This window comes from Gadus macrocephalus, chromosome 15 (genome assembly GCF_031168955.1).
Source record: "Gadus macrocephalus chromosome 15, ASM3116895v1".
NCBI classification, from domain to species: Eukaryota; Metazoa; Chordata; class Actinopteri; order Gadiformes; family Gadidae; genus Gadus; species Gadus macrocephalus.
In genome coordinates, this window is record NC_082396.1 from 6,825,298 (window position 1) to 6,843,180 (window position 17,883).

At 51.7% G+C, this 17,883-nt stretch overlaps 2 protein-coding genes across 9 annotated transcripts in view; both read right to left on the bottom strand.

Annotated features, from left to right (window-relative positions):
• The window catches only part of ppp2r5d (protein phosphatase 2, regulatory subunit B', delta), an 8,883-nt gene extending 4,966 nt beyond the window's left edge, over positions 1 to 3,917 (bottom strand). Inside the window, exons 1-2 of the mRNA XM_060073277.1 lie at positions 3,703 to 3,917; positions 2,746 to 2,814 (exon numbers count right to left, since the gene is read on the bottom strand). Of these exons, the coding sequence (XP_059929260.1) occupies positions 2,746 to 2,814; positions 3,703 to 3,840 (207 nt within the window). The 5' untranslated portion in view covers positions 3,841 to 3,917. The remainder of the gene's footprint in view (positions 1 to 2,745; positions 2,815 to 3,702) is intronic.
• Positions 3,918 to 5,096: 1,179 nt separating this feature from the next.
• On the bottom strand, positions 5,097 to 17,328 carry znf318 (zinc finger protein 318). Of its 8 annotated transcripts, XM_060073519.1 has the most exons (13): positions 16,861 to 17,328; positions 16,215 to 16,336; positions 15,000 to 15,498; positions 13,685 to 14,771; positions 13,129 to 13,220; positions 12,632 to 12,731; positions 12,181 to 12,428; positions 10,417 to 10,602; positions 10,176 to 10,266; positions 9,469 to 9,587; positions 7,702 to 9,151; positions 5,897 to 7,665; positions 5,097 to 5,848 (listed from the first exon to the last, which is right to left on the bottom strand). In XM_060073519.1, the coding sequence occupies exons 1-13, from the start codon at positions 17,134 to 17,136 to the stop codon at positions 5,705 to 5,707; spliced, it is 6,183 nt and encodes a 2,060-aa protein (XP_059929502.1). In that variant the 5' UTR covers positions 17,137 to 17,328; the 3' UTR covers positions 5,097 to 5,704. The 8 variants fall into 8 exon arrangements, with proteins under 8 accessions (XP_059929502.1, XP_059929500.1, XP_059929507.1 ...); XM_060073517.1 differs by having other exon boundaries at positions 5,897 to 9,151; positions 10,417 to 10,599; XM_060073524.1 differs by having other exon boundaries at positions 5,097 to 5,836; positions 5,969 to 9,151.
• Between the last annotated feature and the right edge of the window lie 555 nt (positions 17,329 to 17,883).

Sequence of the window (17,883 nt, forward strand, 5' to 3'; positions counted from 1 at the left end):
GATCGGTGACACAGATCTCACCGGAGTGGTGGGAGCCCATGAAGGGGACACCGATCATCCCCAAGGTAAATATGCTGAAGTCATAAATGCTGTAATTATACTGGTCATACAATTGGCTGCTTGCAATACACATAAGTCGTGCGTAAAGATGCCAGGATATTAAAGACTTTGACTCGTGTTTATGAACTTAATTTTTTTATTTTTGAATAGACAAGCAAGGAGAGGGCACGGTTTGCTCCGTCGGCCCCGGCGTCTCCAGCGCCCTTCGGATTTGACCATTTGCGATGTCCTCTAACAACGCTAACGCAGCCATTTTTAAAACAATTTTCTTCATCCATTGCGCATGCTTTTATAGCCACCCATATAATTGCAAGGTGTGTTAATTGTTCATTAGTGTGTCTCTGATGTGCAAATCACTCCGAGTCATTGTTTTCACCTTTTTTCCCAGTTTCCCAGCGTCACCTCTAAGTGTCGCCAAAGGAACAATAGCTGTAGAAACGTGCGTACGACAGCTCTGGAGCTGGCGTGGGGACCGCACATTTTTACGATCATTTCACGTTTTGTACATCTGAACGTGAGCGTGGAAAAGGACGTAGGCCTACGCCACGTTTTTGTGCGTACGCAACCTTAGTACATGAGGCCCCAGGGGTCTCATTTATTACCGTTGCGTACGCACAAAACGGGGCTGAAATTGGCGTACGTGACTTTCCACGCCATGGTTGTGATCTATAAAAAACCAACGGGAGAATGCGCGCAGCCCTAAGCAAACTCTGACCCATGCGTACGCATGGTTTGGAGGAAAAGGAGAGTTGGCGACACAGACGGTGTGGTGGTGAACTGAAGTCAGGCAGAAGAATTGTAGAGTGAGAAGAACGATTATGTTTTATCATCGCCCTTCATAAATTTAATTTCAACCCGTATCATGCGTTACATCTATGTAATCAGAATAATTTAAGTCAACTGCGTTATTTCTCACTTATAACTCCAGAAACATCTCCTTAGAATAGAAATAAATAAAAAAATCTCTATATTTAATCCCGTCACTCCATACTGTCCACTGACGGCGCGACTGCATGGAATAAAGCATCTGTCCAACATGTGTCAATAACATAATATTTTCATGTGACACTGTAAACACATAATCAAATGTCAATTAAATCCCAAGTGTGGAAAACCAAGCCACACTCCTCATCACAATCGTTGTCTGTTACTCTTGATGCTTTTCATGACAAATCAGGCATTAAAAAGGGGTTATGTTCAAGAACATTTTACTTGGGTGATTACAAACTGATTATCCAAGGTGTTCTCGGTCAGTCTTATTACCGTAACCCTATAAATACAGAGGTGAGCGCCGTGGTAATGTTGCACCATATGGCACTTCTGGCGGACCATGCAAATGACAGGATTCGGAGGGAGAGGGTCTTTAGGGACCATAACGATTTATTGGTAGGCTACATAAAAATATGTAACTTTATGTCAGACCACTTCTTTTTTAATTCTGGGACTGTGCGCTCCTGGCTACTGACAGAGTTCACTGCTGCAGTGAACTCTGTTGCCACTCACATGTTGCCACTCACTCTGCTTTTTGTTGTTGGCGATCCCAATCCCGTGACCGCCGAACAAAACTACTTTTCGGGCCTCCATCTCACCCACAAGTGTCTCCACTTCCGTGAAATTTAGCTTTTTTGCTTTTCTCAGTACTTCTGCCATTGTTTCCGACAAGACATAATACTTGCATCTGAGTCTGTTTTATATGCAGATCGAATTCATAAGGTCATTTGCATTGACCATTTATGGTTAAAAAGTGGCGTGTACAGGGCGGAACGTGAAGCTGATTCAGCTGCGCACACTTGTAGGCAGTCTGTGATTTATAAAGAAAAGATTACGTACGGTGTGCGTACGCAGGGTTTTATAAATCAGAAAAAAAATTGGCGCACGCAAAACTTGGCTTTTGGGCGTACGTACACTTTTAGTAGCGATCCCACGCACAGTTTTATAAATGAGACCCCAGGACCTGATCTTCCAGACCAGGACCTGATCTTCCAGACCAGCTGGTCCAGGACTGGATCCCACAGACCAGGACTGGATCCTACAGGCCAGGACCGGGTCCTACAGACCAGGACTGGATCCTTCAGGCCAGGACTGGATCCTACAGACCAGCTTGTCCAGGACCAGATCCTACAGACCAGGATCGGATCCTACAGACCAGGACTGGATCCTACAGACCAGGACCGGATTCTCCAGACCAGTTGGTCCAGGACTGGATCCTACAGGACTGGATCCTACAGGCCAGGACCGGGTCCTACAGACCAGGACTGGATCCTACAGGACCGGATCCTACAGACCAGGACTGGATCCTACAGGCCAGCTTGTCCAGGACCAGATCCTACAGACCAGGACCGGATCCTACAGACCAGGATCCTAAAGACCAGGACCGGATCCTAAAGACCAGGACTTGATCATACAGACCAGGACCGTGTCCTACAGATCTTCAAAGACAGACATTGCTTACTCTCCCCCAACAAGTTTAGAGTTCAGCTGCTGATTAATATTCAATAATAATATTATAGTGATCGTCTTCTCCTTGAAGCCTTGCAGTGAAAAGGAGAGATTGAGAAGGTGCCGCATAATCGTATCATGAATCATGTTAAGAGGCACTCACGGTCATTATGCTGTCCATAGGACCTACATGTCAATAGCATTACATAAGTCATCAAACCAAACACCAACGTTAGATAAACATACCTCGTCTGAGATTTCAGGGCTAACATCCTTGCTGCTCTTGGTGCTACTTTTGGCCGATTTTGTCGCCTCCTGAAAGGAAAACAGACAAGGGGTGACATCTGGGATGAAGATGTAATGGACTCCAACTCCCAAGATCACCATCTCAAGTCTGGTCTTATTAAATGTCTCCCTGTAATACATCGGCTGGGAGACTGCCACCGGGTTAGAATGTTTTCATTTTGTTTAGATAATTACGCCCTTGGTGAATCCAATTAGAGCTTTGGATTTGATTTGGGTTTAATATATGAAGCCTGATGATCATTGCAGTTCATTAAAGCTAAGGCTGCTCTATAAATGGTTTTCACCGATTGAGATAATGAATGGAACAGTACTCATATTAAAGTTGTCTTTGAGAAAACAACATGGATGTGAAAGAGGGTTCCAATGACCAGATTTAACTTGCTGAAACACACACACACACACACACAGACAGACAGACAGACAGACAGACAGACAGACAGACAGACAGCGTAGGTCTAGAACTAGGAGGTGACAGCCAGCCCATGCATTATGTAATGACCATCGCAGCGTTTATTCCCGTTGACTTGAGAGCAGCTTGGCTCTCCAACATCTCGCTATGATCGCAGGCTTACTTAAACCCACAACTGGTGGTTTTACATAACATTCACGGTCTGATCCTCACGTTGTCATCACCCGGGAGCGGAACACACACAACATGCTCGGCGCAGGGTCGCTGTGTGTCGGTGCGTCAGAGCGCATCTGTCGGCATCTGTAATCCGTGCAGCCCGGCTAGCCCTGTGAGGTAAAGGCGGACTCTGCTCGTAAGGCCTCTTCGAGTCCAGCACTCCATCCGTCACAACATGGAGAAAAGTCATTGGCAGCCGGCCAGGCTGGTATGACAGCTGACCCGTCCCCGGCCCCCCGCTGGGCAGCGCCGCCCCGGCCCTCGGCTCTTACCTTGTCCTTTTTGGTCTTGTTGGGCATCTTGAGGAATGGGCTTTTCACGGGGAATCCGTGATACACTTCACCGACACTCGAACGCTGCCGCTCGGCTTCTCCTGGATCCCTGCGTCCTTCCGGAGAGGAGCCGCCCATTGGCTGCGGCGCCGCTCGCCCACCTAGCGACGGACGAGGGGAATTTTCTGATTGGCCGGGAGAGGTCTGGTCTCAGACTCCAGCAGCGACATCATCATCCCAGTTCTGTGGGGTGAGGCTGCGAGATGCTGCGGGTATATTCAGCTCTACCCAGCAACACCCCTACCAGCGTGAGGCTGATTTGTTACCGTCGAGCAGAGACAGACATGTTATTAACATGACTGTCACTGTGTGGACCCTGTCCGGTCAGTCCTGTGGTGGTTGTTTAGGACCAGCTGCATCCATTTGAATCGCATATGTAAATAGTCCCCTTTGGATGAAAACTTGATCTGTTGTAGGCCTACCGGACCAGAGGGTGGTGGACGTAATGATGTTGTGTATTTCATTACGCCGTACAACTTCTACAGAACATATTGGATGTTTAACTCACTTCTGATCTGGATTAGACTCTGGCAACTTCCACCTAAACGGGGCTTTGTCGCTACCTAGTGGCATTGCCAGGTACTACGTGTATACCTATATAAAGATCTATATAAAGTGGTGCAACAGCTCCACACATATACAAACAAGCTTCAATATTTGCTTTCGTACTCGTAAAATAATTGTTACCTCTGGTGAACTTTTAGGAACAACGCCACACACACATAGTGGAGTATAACATTATGACATTACATATTTAACATCTGGTTTCAATGAGCTGTTCACACTAATTCTGTGATGGAATGTCTGGAGCCTGATATGTTCCCCTCATTCTTTATTGAAAAAAAAAAAAACGTTAGACAAAATACAACTTATCTGAATCATTAAATACACACAAAGTTAAGCAAACGCCAAAAAAGGTTTAATACGATTACCTTCCCGGCCTACCGGTCGGGTCCCGGTGTCCTGCTGGGGGGGGGGGGGACCCCATGGACTCCACCCTCGGCTGGGACCCGTCAGGTCGTGGTTCTAGTGAACACTAGGGCTGAGACCACACCGGCTGGTAGTGACGCATTGATTCATTATTCTCCTGTAGCCAACGGCCATGGTATTGGTCTGTCTCCACTAGGTGTAGGTCAATAGCCAACTTAATCATTGACTGTACACCTCTTAGCCAACTTTATTATTGTATGTACACCTCTTATCCAACTTTATCATTGTTTGCCTCTCTAAAATGTAAATGCTAGGATTCATCAGCCTCGACTTGGTAACTTTAGCTGGCTACGATTCTCAGGTAATAAAGTGAGCGCAAGTCTAATAACAACAGGAGGGGTCGCTGTGGTCACTAGACTTTATTATTAAACTACAGAAGCATCAACATGTACAGGACAGGTGGTCTGTTAGTCTGGCAGAGCAGGGGGACGGGATGACATGGCCTGTTTCTATGGTAACATCGTAAGGGGACAATGTTGACACTTCTCAGACACCACAGAAGAGTTCTCCGGGGAAAAGGGTTTGGTCCAAACTTTACTAACTAGAACATTCCAACGCAGGACTATGCATTGTATCTGTATCAAAAGACTTTTGTGTAAATGTTTAAAGAGGAAAACAGGACACAAAATGGTAGAGCGATGCGGCGAGTCATGGGTAAAAAATAAAAACAATCCACGAGAAATCAAACCAAAGTCAGGATGTTCCCCCGTAGGCAAACAAGCAAGGGGTGACACAAGGAACCGAGATAAGTTAGCTCAACTTGAACAGCACTGGGATCTTTTAAACAAAAAAAATAAAGTCATAAATGTCTGACTGGGACTTCCCTACTCAATTCCATGGTCAGTGTGCTAGCCTGAGAGGCTAGCACACTAGGTTAGCTTGCTAGCTAATTTGAGTTAAACATCAAATCAACATGGTTCTAGAGTCACCCTGAAGAGCCTGGAATCATCGCTCACTCAAAGTTAAAGTCATACTCGAACCCCAGGGACATCATGTCTGAAGGCAGGCCGAGGGTTTCAGTGGTGATAATGTCAGGGGTGTCTGGGTTTTGGGGGGTGTCAACGGGCAACAGCGTCTCCTCCACCTGGGGCTCCACCTGGGGCTCCACCTGGGGCTCCACCTGGGGCTCCACCTGCGGCTCCACCTGGGGCTCCACCTGGGGCTCCACCTGGGGCTCCACCTGGGGCTCCACCTGGGGCTCCACCTGCGGCTCCACCTGCGGCTCCACCTGCGGCTCGAGATTGGTGCCAGTCTCTGGCCCTTCCGAGTTGGATGCTGCCTCTTCGCTTTCGAGGCCGGACTCCGATCCGGACTCACACTGGCTCCGCTGCCGGCGGGTCTGGTAGCGGGTTTGGGAGCGCGTCTGTCGGACAGGGCGGGAGGCCGGAGAGGTCTTCTTGGCTTGCGGAGACGTTCGGCTCTTAGTTTTAGGAGTTTTCGGGGACTCTGACAGGGTGGTCCGAGCTGTGGTCAGCTCCAGATCTTCATCCTGGCCGTGCAGACTTGGCAGCAGATCCAGTTGTCCAATCTGTGGTTCAACTTGGGTCTCTGACGCAAGGGTTTGGGGTTCTGGTTGTGGGTCGGGATGGGTCTGGGATAGTAGTTGTACTTGCGGTTGGGTCTGTGGTATCGTTTCAGATTGGATCTGGGATACTGGGGGTACTTGGGAATGGGTCTGGGGTATGGGGTCAGGCTGGTCCTGTGGGGTAAGTTGTACATGGGGTTTTGTCTGGGGTGCTGGCTCAGACTGGACCTGTAGTTCTTGATGGACCTCTGGTAATGGGTCAGGCTGGATCTGTAGTACTTGTTGGACCTGTGGGGTTGGGTCAGACTGGATCTGTAGTACTGGTTGGACCTCTGGTATTGGGTCGGACTGGCTCTGTAGTACTGGTTGGAACTGTGGTACTGGCTCCGGTTGGATTTGTAGTACTGGTTGTACTTTGGATCGAGTTGGAGACTCCAAGTCAGGTTGGGGCTGTGGTACTGGTTCGACTTGTGGTATTGGGTCAGGTTGGCTCGTAACTGGTTGTACCCATGGTTGGGCCTCAGGTCTGAGGACTGGTTGTACCTGTGGTAATGGGTCAGGTTTGTTCTGTGGTACTGGTTTGACCTGTGGTATTGGGTCTGGGTGGGTCTGTGGTACTGGGTCAAGACTGGTCTGAAGTACCGGTTGGGCCTGTGGTATTGGGTCTGGGTGGGTCTGGGGTACTGGGTCAAGACTGGTCTGAAGTACTGGTTGGGCCTGTGGTATTGGGTCTGGGTGGGTCTGGGGTACTGGGTCAAGACTGGTCTGAAGTACTGGTTGGGCCTGTGGTATTGGGTCTGGGTGGGTCTGGGGTACTGGGTCAAGACTGGTCTGAAGTACTGGTTGGGCCTGTGCTATTGGGTCTGGGTGGGTCTGGGGTACTGGGTCAAGACTGGTCTGAAGTACTTGTTGGGCCAGTGGTATTGGGTCTGGGTGGGTCTGGGGTACTTGGACCAGAGGTTGGAGAGCCGGTTTGAGTTCAGTTGTTTTGGGGAGGAAGGACGGGGGAGGCACGGGTTTGGTAATGCTTTGCGGGACCGGCTGCGATGGTTTCATCTTGCCCTCGCCGGTCTTGGTCCCACCGGTCGGGGTCCTGGTGTCTGCGGTCGCTGCTTTGGGGAAGGCGGAGGGGCCAGACTGGCTCACTCCGCTGTAGAAGATGTCGAAGAGGTCCTTGGCCTTGGCTGCCGCCAGGTGGGTCTTGAGTTTCTCCGAGCGGTGTGCTCCGTCGCCGGAGTTCATGAAGGGAGGGGGCTTCACGAAGACGGTCCGCATCTGCTCACTGGCAGGGACCCCTGGGGCCGCCTCGTCAGACTCCACTGCCACCAGCCTCTGGTTCCCTGACATGGGAGGAGGCTGGTACTGGGGAGGAGGTTGGAACTGAGGAGGTGGTTGGAACTGAGGAGGTGGTTGGAACTGAGGAGGTGGTTGGAACTGAGGAGGAGGTTGGAACTGGGAAGGAGGTTGGAACTGGGAAGGAGGCTGGAACTGAGGAGGTGGTTGGAACTGGGGAGGAGGCTCCACTGGCATTTGCACCGGTATCTGTACTGGCATCTGCACGGGGATCTGCACAGGCATTTGCGGGGGCATTTGCACAGACACCTGAGCTGGTATGTGCGCTGGTATGTTCACGGGCATCGGTGCTGGTTCCTGTATGGGTTCATCCTGATCCTCAATCTCCATGGGTACAGGTTCAGACGCCAGTGGGTTGTCTTCAGGTGCTGCAGATTCAGGGGTTTGTGGTCTGATGGAGAGGAAGGCGTTCAGAGGAGCAGGCTTGGCGACGGCGGCGGTTGTCCGGAGGCCAATTGCCGGCGCCGGGAGGTTTGGCCGGATCCTTCCTCGGAGGGCCACCTGGCCCGCCCAAGGGGGCGGCATGGGAGGCTGGCCCGACAGCTTCAGAGCGATCTCCTTGGCGACCGCCATGGACTTGGCAAAAGAGTCCTCCACTGGAATCTTGTCCGCCGGCGTTGGCGCCTCGTCGTCCTTCAGGAACTCTGCGGCGACTCGTTCCGCCTCCTTGGCCAGGACGCTCTCCTTCTTCTTCCAAGTGAATCTGCCAAAGGCAGCCCCAAGGGGGGCTGCCGGTGGGGCCGGGGCTGCTGGCACTACGGGGGCCGTAGCCGCCGCCGCCTTGGCCGACTCCAGGCTCTGCTTACGCAGCTTGGCCCTCATGGCGGGACTGGGTCCACACATGATCTTAGGAGGGTCGTAGGGCCTTGGGGGGGGCTCTGGCTTTTTGACCTCTGCCTCCTCCTTGAATTGTCTTTTAACAGGTGTTGTTTTTTCCTTCTCGATCTTGGGTTTGGGCTCCTCCCGCTCGTGCTTGGACCTGGGTTCCGGATACTTGTTGGGACGGTGCCGGTCCTCGTCGTATCTGGGGCGCTCCTCCCCCCGGCTGGGCCTCGATCGATCCTCTTCTTGGCGGTAGCGGTAGCGGTAATCGTCTTCTCTGGAGTGTTTGTATTTTTCCACTTCGTCCCTTTTACCGTATTTCGGCCCGTCGCTCTCGTTATATTCCCGGCTGTACCGTTGTCGATCGTCCTTCATGGGCCGATGCTTCTCGTCTTCCACCATCTTGCTGAGTGCAGCCTTCTCCTCCTCCCCCTTCCTGGGCGTTTCCACTTTGCTGCTCGACTTGAACTTCTCCTCCACCTCCTCCTTGTTCGGTTTGTACCTCTCTTCCTTCTTCACGTCTTCCCCTCGCTTCTGCTCCTTGTCCTTCTTGTCCTTCTTGTGTTTGGACTTCTCCTCCTTATCGTGGTCTCCAGGGCCCTCCATGTGCTTGCGCTTCTTCCCAGAGTCCAGGGTGAGCCCGGCCTGCTGCTCGAGGCTCCTCCTCTGCTCGTAGAGAGGTTTATCCATCATGTAGAGCTGGTAGAAGAAGAAGCACCAGAACATTAACAGAAAGGTGCGACCAGCGGCAGAAAAAGAAACAACAAATACACCTTACATTTGCACAATGACAATACTTTCTCTACCTTCATTGAGCAGGAAATGAAAAAGGGAAATGGTGTGAGGGAAAACTTGAAAGAGCCTTAATCGGGAAATAGACTTCCACCTAGAGAGCCTTTGGAGAAGCACGGCTGTATTAATAAGGTGCACCGCAGCAAAAGGTCAAACCAGCGGATAAATCGGATCATCATCTACACAAGAAGCCGGGCCTGTCTCCAGAACACGAGGCCGCCTACCTTGTACTTCTCGTTGTGAGCGTGCGTCGTGACGTGCTCCTCCGCACAGATGGCGTCTCCGTAAAACTCTTTGCACAAGCGGCAGTAGAACCCCCTCACCGGCAGCAGAAACTCTGAGCCTGGAGAGAGGAGGAGTGGAGGAGAACCAGGGGTTAAAGAAACCCAGATCAAGACAAACGGCCAATCGTGTTTACCTGCCGGCCGTCTCCGTGGTCACTTCCTGTTGTGAGAGGAGAAGATTAATGAAGACCACTGGGGTTTAAAAATGAGAGAATATTCAAACATCACATGGCATGACTGTGGATGTGCGGCTTGCGATTAAGCTATGGAAATCTTCTGGAAGGACACAACAACAACGACACTTGGCCACCGTGTGTCACGGTGAGCCACTTGTTCAGGGGCTTGTGGTCCCGGGCAGCCGTTTACCAGAGCTTATGCGTGATCACGCGTCGCTACAACAACCGAATCGAGGGAACGTTAAGAGAGACAACGGACGGACCGACAGCAGCGCTCCACACACTGATCCCGTTGAGTTCTCATTAAGGCTCAAACTACCGGAGCAGAGGCAAGCCAAAGGACAACCTGGAAGTAAAGGAGTGCTTACAAAATTCATCTGGCCAGGAAGAGTCATCAGTTCAGAATCATCTGGTCACGGAAACACATCAGGGAATTTCAGTAATGGATGGGGAAGGGGAGGGACGGGGTACCTTTAGCCGGCTTGGTGACCTTCTCCCCGGAAGGGATGTTGACGGTTTTGGAGAGAGGGGGGGCCCAGGGTCTGTCGTAGGGGTCTTGAGTCTGGGTTTTGAGAAAAGAGGACACCGTGAGAGCATGTGGCCCACCTAGACGGGTCCAGTCTTAGGTTAGGAATGACATCAAGAAGTACAATATAATCCAGGTCATGCAAGTGAGTTATATATTTTGATTCCTTAGAGAAGTCACACCAACCTTTCTGTGCCCCTTGCCTTGCAAATGTGTGAAATAAACAAACATGGAGCCGGTGGTGACGTTACAGTTTTTGCACCAATGTTCTCCCGAGTCAAAGTACTCAAACTTCTCAGAGGTCTTTGAGGGGGAGGAGCCAGTCGTCTGGGGCGTGTCTTGGTTCGGAGTGGATCTCGCCTCGGCACACTGCTAGGGTAAATGCGAAAAGAGTTTGTCAACGGGACAAAAACACGACGCTAAACACATGGATGCATGTTGCGCGAGCATCAAGAGCATGGCCACATTTAGCGAGCAAACCCAAAATATAGAAGGGTCAAAGAGCCTTACCTTCAAGAGTGCGTCAGTCTTGGAGTCGTGTCAAAATTCCAACGGTTGTCGTTTAGCCTTAGCATTTTTTGGCTAACATTTTGATGGCTTTAAACAACGGTTTATCAGACACTAGCGCTAACAGCTAAATACAAAACACCTTAGAAAGACAAGTGAAAGAGTTTCTAAACTAAACGTAAAATGAACGACTCACATGTTACAAATATGATGAATGATGAAAAACCAGGAGCTTTAAAATAAGCTTCAAATTAAGTTAATCATTTACAATTGCAACATGAGCAGAAAGTCTGTCGGACCGCTCTTGAGGAATACACTGGTTTGTCACTCATACTGCATCCATTGTTGATTACTAGTTAAAAAAGGACAGTCAGGTTCAGAACCAGCACTCAGACCTGTATCCTGTTAGCTCATGTCGTTTCACTACCACGGCGAGGACCAGGACATGGATGTAGCATGCAGACGTACATAAACAACATCTATCGAGGCGCCGAGAATTAACAGACACTTTGACACATTTTAACGCAAGCTCTGAAAAAATTAATAAAATCATGCAATGGAATTATGGAAATATTCATTTCATTTTAAGCTTACATATCAAATCATCAATTCCCTAAATCCCAGTTAGTTAGGCGTCCTGAGTACAGTGTCATGGACAGGAGAGGACTGGGATCTGTTCACGCTAGAGTAGACGTTCTAACTAGAGCTGTCAGTTAAACGCGTTATTAACGGCGTTAACGCAAACCAATTTTAACGGTGTTAAAAAAAAAATTTGCGTGCGATTAACGCAATTGTTTTATTTAAAAAAAATAAATAAAATAAAATAAATAAAAATTCTTTGGCTCAAAACAAAGAAGCAGTAGCCTGACTGCTATGTTCAAATTACATTTGTTCAAAGCAGTCGTTTAATTGCACTATAGGCTCTTTTTTTGTATCGTCCTGTTTTGATCAGTATATGCCAATGTTGTTATCAATAAAAAATCATTTGCACAAGACAAGCCGATGCACTTCACCATGTTGATAAGAGAATTAAAATGAGAAGAATTATGGGACAAAAAAATCAAGGGATATTTAGCATAGAAAAAGAATTTGCGATTAATCGTGAGTTAACTATGACATTAATGCGATTAATCACGATTAAATATTTTAATCGCTTGACAGCTCTAGTTCTAACACATTGAGAGCAGAACCGGACCTCCAGATGATGGCTGGCACCAGTTGACTATCTGACCGGACACCACCACTAGGGTCACCAGATAAAACTAGACGTTCACAGTGGAGCTGGACCTCCAGGGGAGGTTAGTAGCGTACACCAGCTAACAAAGAGTACATCGTCAACACACAGAGCCGTGACGCGACGTCGACCACACGGGCGTCAGGACTGATTCTACCACACAGGGTCCCAGTGCCTGTGTGTTGTCATCACTGTCCTGAACTCCGTACCTTGTCAGCGGGGCCCCCCTCGGGGCCGGTCTTGTCCGCGGCCGGGGCCCGGCGGGGGCGGTCCGAGGGGTCCAGCCCCAGGATGAGGGCCACCTTGTCGATCTCGGTGCGTTTCCTCTCGGCCGCCTCGTGCTCCAGACGCAGCTCGGAGATCTGTCGCATGACGCTCTCCTGCAGCCCGCTGATCTCACACAGCAGGGGGTCCTTGTGGCCGTCCTTCTCCCGCCGCTTCTTCCTCAGCAGCTCGCCTGAACACACACATACAAAGACACACACACGCACACAAACACGCGTCATTAAGGAGCAAGTAGGGGTTAGGGGGCATCTTGCTCTAGGAAGCCTCTGGACATTTGGGTTCAAACCCACAACCTTTTGGTTCTGTAAATCAAACCCCCCTAACCACTAGACTATCATGCCCCAGAGCCGCCCCCAGCCTCTACCCAGCATGCACCTTGCTGTTTGCGGAGGCTCTCGAGCTCCTTCATCAGACACTCCTTCTTCTTCATGCGGACCTCCCTCTCCTGGAGCAGTTTCTCCCGCTCCTCCAGCACCTGGAGAGAGACACACGCACACTATTATAAAACATGACCCCCGTGATGGGGAGAGGCTCCAGAGAGAGGCCTCACCCCCATGAAGCAAAACCATCAACACCGCAGAGGTTGGACCGATGACATCATCGGCCCGTGGTCCTCCCTCTCAGATTGGGACCCAAGAGTAATACAATTGGCTGCCGGTCCCCTTTAAGAAAGCTGAACCCAAACCAGACACGGCCGGCTCATCCCAGTGGAACGTTGAATGAGTCATGTCTGGTAATTCACTCGCTGTGATGTCACGGGTCATGATGTCATGCTGCACGAGTCACGACGTCATGCATCATGAGGTCACGAGGTCATGACTAATGACGTTGTGTCCCGTGCCGTCCCGGGGGGGGGGGGGGGGGGGGGTTACCTTCTGTTTCTGGCTCTCGTTGTTCTTCTCCTCTGACAGGACCTTGCTGCACCGCTCGCGCTCCTTCGACATCTCCAGCCTCTTCAGCGACGCTGCAGAAGGACCCAGATGTTCATTATGTATGAGAATTAGGGCTGAACAAATGGGCAAATTACAGAATACCGATTATTTCAACAAAAATTGTGATTTACTATGCGATTTTTCTTTTTCTAGTTCCTTATATTCTGTATAAATCACTAAACAAGGATAAATCATTCTATAGTATGAACAACACAACATTAGAAGCAGTCAACGTATAAACTGCTCTTTCCTTTAGAACAGGCCTATGTGTCGCGATAAATGTATATTTTAACATCTTGATTGAACTATTGAATTGTAAAATAAAAATGAATACGAAACTTGCTGATCTCGCAGCCTTTGCGATTTGCATCTCGTGTTCTATCACATCGCTATATCGGTTTGGATTCCATTAATCGTTCTGCCCTGATTAAAACACGTCTGTATGCTCGCGGGCCCCCGGTCCCTCCGCGGTGAGGTGTGTGACCCCGATACTCACTCAGGTCGGGCTGCACCAGCGTGTTGAAGGGCCGCTCGTAGGGGGGGGGCCCTGGGTAGTCCTGGGGCATGCCGGGGGGGGGGTACATGGGAGGCCACTGCTGGGGCATGTAGGGCATGTAGCTGCCGTACTGGCCGTAGGCGTGGGGGGGGTAGCTCTGGGGGGGCGCCATGCCGTAGGGGGGGGCCGCGGGGGGCGGGGGCAGGGGGCCGGGCTCTGGGGCCAGGGCGGGGGGGGTCTGCCGCTCCTCCTCCCAGGAGCCCCGCTCGCCCTTCAGCTGCTTGACGGCGCGGGGCCTGGCTGCGGCGGGGGGAGGGGCCTGGTGGCGCCTCCGGCCGGCGGCATCCTCATCGCCGCTGCTCCAGCTGGAGGCGCGGCTCCGGCTGCTGTCCGAGCTGCCGCTGCTGCTGCTGCTCCGCCCCCTCCGGCGCCGGCTCCGCCCACTCGCCCCGCTGCGCTCAGAGCTCCCCGACGAGTAGCGCTGCTGCCGGGTGGGGGTCTTGGGCGGGGGCTTGTTGCCGTGGAGACGCTCCTTGGTGCGGGCGGCCATCTTGCTGATCTCGGTGACCCCCAGGTCCAGCCCGATGGTCTTCAGGAGGCCCTGGATCGCCTGGTACTCCTCGGCCCCCTCTCCCTGCTGGGGGGCCACGGCGGGGTCGCTGTGGGCAGGGCGGCCTTGGGGGGCGGGGGGAGGGTGGGCGTAGGGCTGGGGCTCCCCGTACAGTGCGTCCTCCGTCAGCTCTCCGTAGAGATCGGAGTAGGCCTGCTGCTGCGGGGGGCCCCCCCGCCCAGCCTCGGGGGGCCCCTGGGGCTTGATGTCGTCACTGTCCCCATAAAGGAACTCCTCCTCGTCCTCGATGACGTCCTTGGGTTTGGCCCGGCCCCCCCCGGGATGGACCCCCAGCAGCTGGAGGATCCCAGCCATCTCAGGGTCTAGCCCCACCCGCTGGGCCAGCTGGGGGTCCGCCTTCAGCTCCGCCAGGACGGAGGCCAGGGCCTCGGGCTCCACCCCCTTCACCGCGCTCAGCAGGCGCTGGGCCACCTGGGAGATGTTACCGCCCTCCTGCCCGCTGGGGGAGTCGCTGCTCTGGAGGGCCAATCAGAGGGGAACAGGTGGGTTAATGGGCGGATGGTTAACGAGCAGACAGTTAACAAGCAGGGTCTTAACAAGCAGACGGTTACCGAGCAGAAGGTTAACGAGCAAGGACTTAACAAGCAGATGGTTAACGAGCAGTCTCAACAAGCAGAGTCTTAACGAGCAGAGTCTTAACGAGCAGAGCCTTAATGAGGAGATCCTTAAGGGGTGGAGGCTCACCATGCGGGAGGCTGAGTCCTCGGAGCCCAGGCGCTTCTTCAGGATGGACTTGGTGGGCCGGTTCAGCAGCTCCTCCATCTCCTTCCTGCGGCGGGCCAGCTCCAGCTCCTGGAACTGCTTCTTGGTGCGGTCGCTGTCCACGCTGTTCCCGCTGCTGCTCCTGCTCCAGCTCCTCCTCGCCCGGCTCCTGCTGCGCCCGCGGCTCACCGCACGCCCGGCGCCACGCCCAGCGCTCCGCCCTCTGGACCGGGACCGCGACGGGGACCTGGAGTGGGACCTGGACCTGGACTTGCTGCGGACCCGACTCTTGCTCCTCCCGCGGCTCTTGCTACGTGCGCGGCTTTTGCTTCTCCCGCGGCTCTTGCTCCGAGCGCGGCTCTTACTACATGCGCGGCCCCTCTCAGGGGTCTGGCTGTGGCTCCTGGAGCGAGCTCGGCTCTTGCTCCGCCCCCGGCTCTTGGCACGGCTCCGGTCGGGGCTGCGGCTCCGCCCCCTTGGCCTAGGGAAGAGAACACTTTAATGAATGTTTTGTTAGTTTTACTGTGCAAAGAATACTTGGGCCAAAGGTGCACCCTTCATCACCCAGCACAGCCTTAACGAGGTGCTGTACCTGCCATCACCCATCACAGCCTAAACGAGGTGCTGTACCTGTCATCACAGCCTACACGAGGTGCTGTACCTGTCATCACAGCCTAAACGAGGTGCTGTACCTGTCATCACAGCCTACACGAGGTGCTGTACCTGTCATCACAGCCTACACGAGGTGCTGTACCTGTCAGCACAGCCTATAGGAGGTGCTATAACTGTCATCACAGCCTAAACGAGGTGCTGTGACTGTCGTCACAGACTAAACGAGGGTGCTTGTACCTTTCTTCAGCCGACAGTCTTAACAAATTGCTGTACCTGTGATCACAGCCTTAAAGAGGTGACTGTAGCTGTCATCACAGCCGTAACGAGGTGAATGTTATTTTAATCACAGCCTTAACGAGGTGCTGTACCCGTCATCACAGCCTTAACGAGGTGCTGTACCCGTCATCACAGCCTTAACGAGGTGCTGTACCCGTCATCACAGCCTTAACGAGGTGCTGTACCCGTCATCACAGCCTTAACGAGGTGCTGTACCTGTCATCACAGCCTTAACGAGGTGCTGTACCTGTCATCACAGCCTTAACGAGGTGCTGTACCTGTCATCACAGCCTTAACGAGGTGCTGTACCTGTCATCTGGGGAGGACAAATGACGAGAAGTGGGCGGCCCCCCCTTTCCCGTCAGCTCGTTGCCTACGGTGATCACCAGGTTGTGGTCGATGGGGTGGCGTCCTCGTGGAGAAGGAGATCTCTGCAACACAAGCCTCCTGTCAGCGACCATCCCAATCTGTCACTATTCCTCTATAAAATATAAGCTAACAGCAACTGTTTAACTAAAAATTAAATTGGCAAATGTTTTGTAAATATTGACTAATATTTACTTGTAGTTCTCTCAATGCAAAGTGGGTTAATGCTTACTCTAAACTTATAGGACACTTGATACCACCGTACAATAAAATTATAAATAAATATTTTTTTTTTTTTCATAATAGAGGTATAGACATTCCGCTCAAGTCTAACAATAATTTGCATGGTGCATTGCGATGTAGATCCAGGACGTGTCTCCTCAGTTGCTCACTCTGAAGAGCAGATCTGACCGTCTATTTTGGTTGTTAACATCAGGTAGCTCTTGATGTTAATGTTTACCAGTGTCTACATTACACCGCCGCTACACACGCCCCATTCACCTCCTCGGTACACACAGCTCGGTACATCAACACTACTTTGCCTCAGACATTGTATCCATGTTTGCAAAAACCCTCCTGGTTCCCGTACCTCTCTGGGCGGCCCGCTTCCCCAGTACTCCCCGCCTCGGTGGCTCCCCTGCCCGGGAGAGGGGTACCTCCTCCGGGGCGGGGAGCGCCTGTAGGAGTCGGACGGTGGGCCGCGGTCATGGTAGCCGTGCTGGTGGTACGGGGACCGGGGCCTGCCCCTCTCCTCCCGGTAGGACGGCGGGGAGTAAGACCGTCCCGACGCGTGGCCGAAGGGCGGTCCACGGCCTTCGAACGGCGGCGGGTAGCCTCCTCGGTGCGGGGGGCGACCGCGGTACATTATACCGTCCGAGCCCGAACTATACTGCCTAAAGCTAACGCCTATTGAAGGAACGGTTGATATGGGGTATTCACGGTATCTTGGTTTGCAGCGGGTTGGACGCTTTCATTGAAGTTTCTGCCGAACACAAACCGCTCGGATGTTAATGGCGGCTGTGCTCTTCTTCTTCCGGAGGGTCTGCGGACTGAGGAGATTGCCCCCTGCAGGCCAGGACCCCCCTCTGCCGGCCAGGACTTCACCGTGTCATGTTTACAGCTAATACTAGTTTAGACCCAGAACACTAAGCCTGGAACCATGCAATTAATCTAAAGAAATCCACCCTAATTTATTCTGTCAATTTAAACCCTCCCACCCAACCGTGTGTGAAATTCACAATAATTCAAGACAATTACCTTTCAAACCTTTATTTAAATCATAACAAGTACAAATATTTTCCATTAAAAAATAAGGGCTGAATAGGTCAATAATGTTTGAAACAGAAACCCAAGTCACAAGAAATCCTTGTTTAATTACTCCAAATAGTTGTATTACCTACTTGGTAATAAACCAGAATCAGCCAATGCTTCACTCGAGAGGTCCTTTACCTGTCTGCATCCATCTTCAATGGTCGACAGAATCCAAATCAACACGTTGGAAAGATTGTAGATGAGCTGAACCAACACTTGGATTTCAACAGATTTTAAATTAGACATTTTAAAAGAAGTCTAAACACTTAAATCAACTATGAAAATAGAAGTCAAATACCAA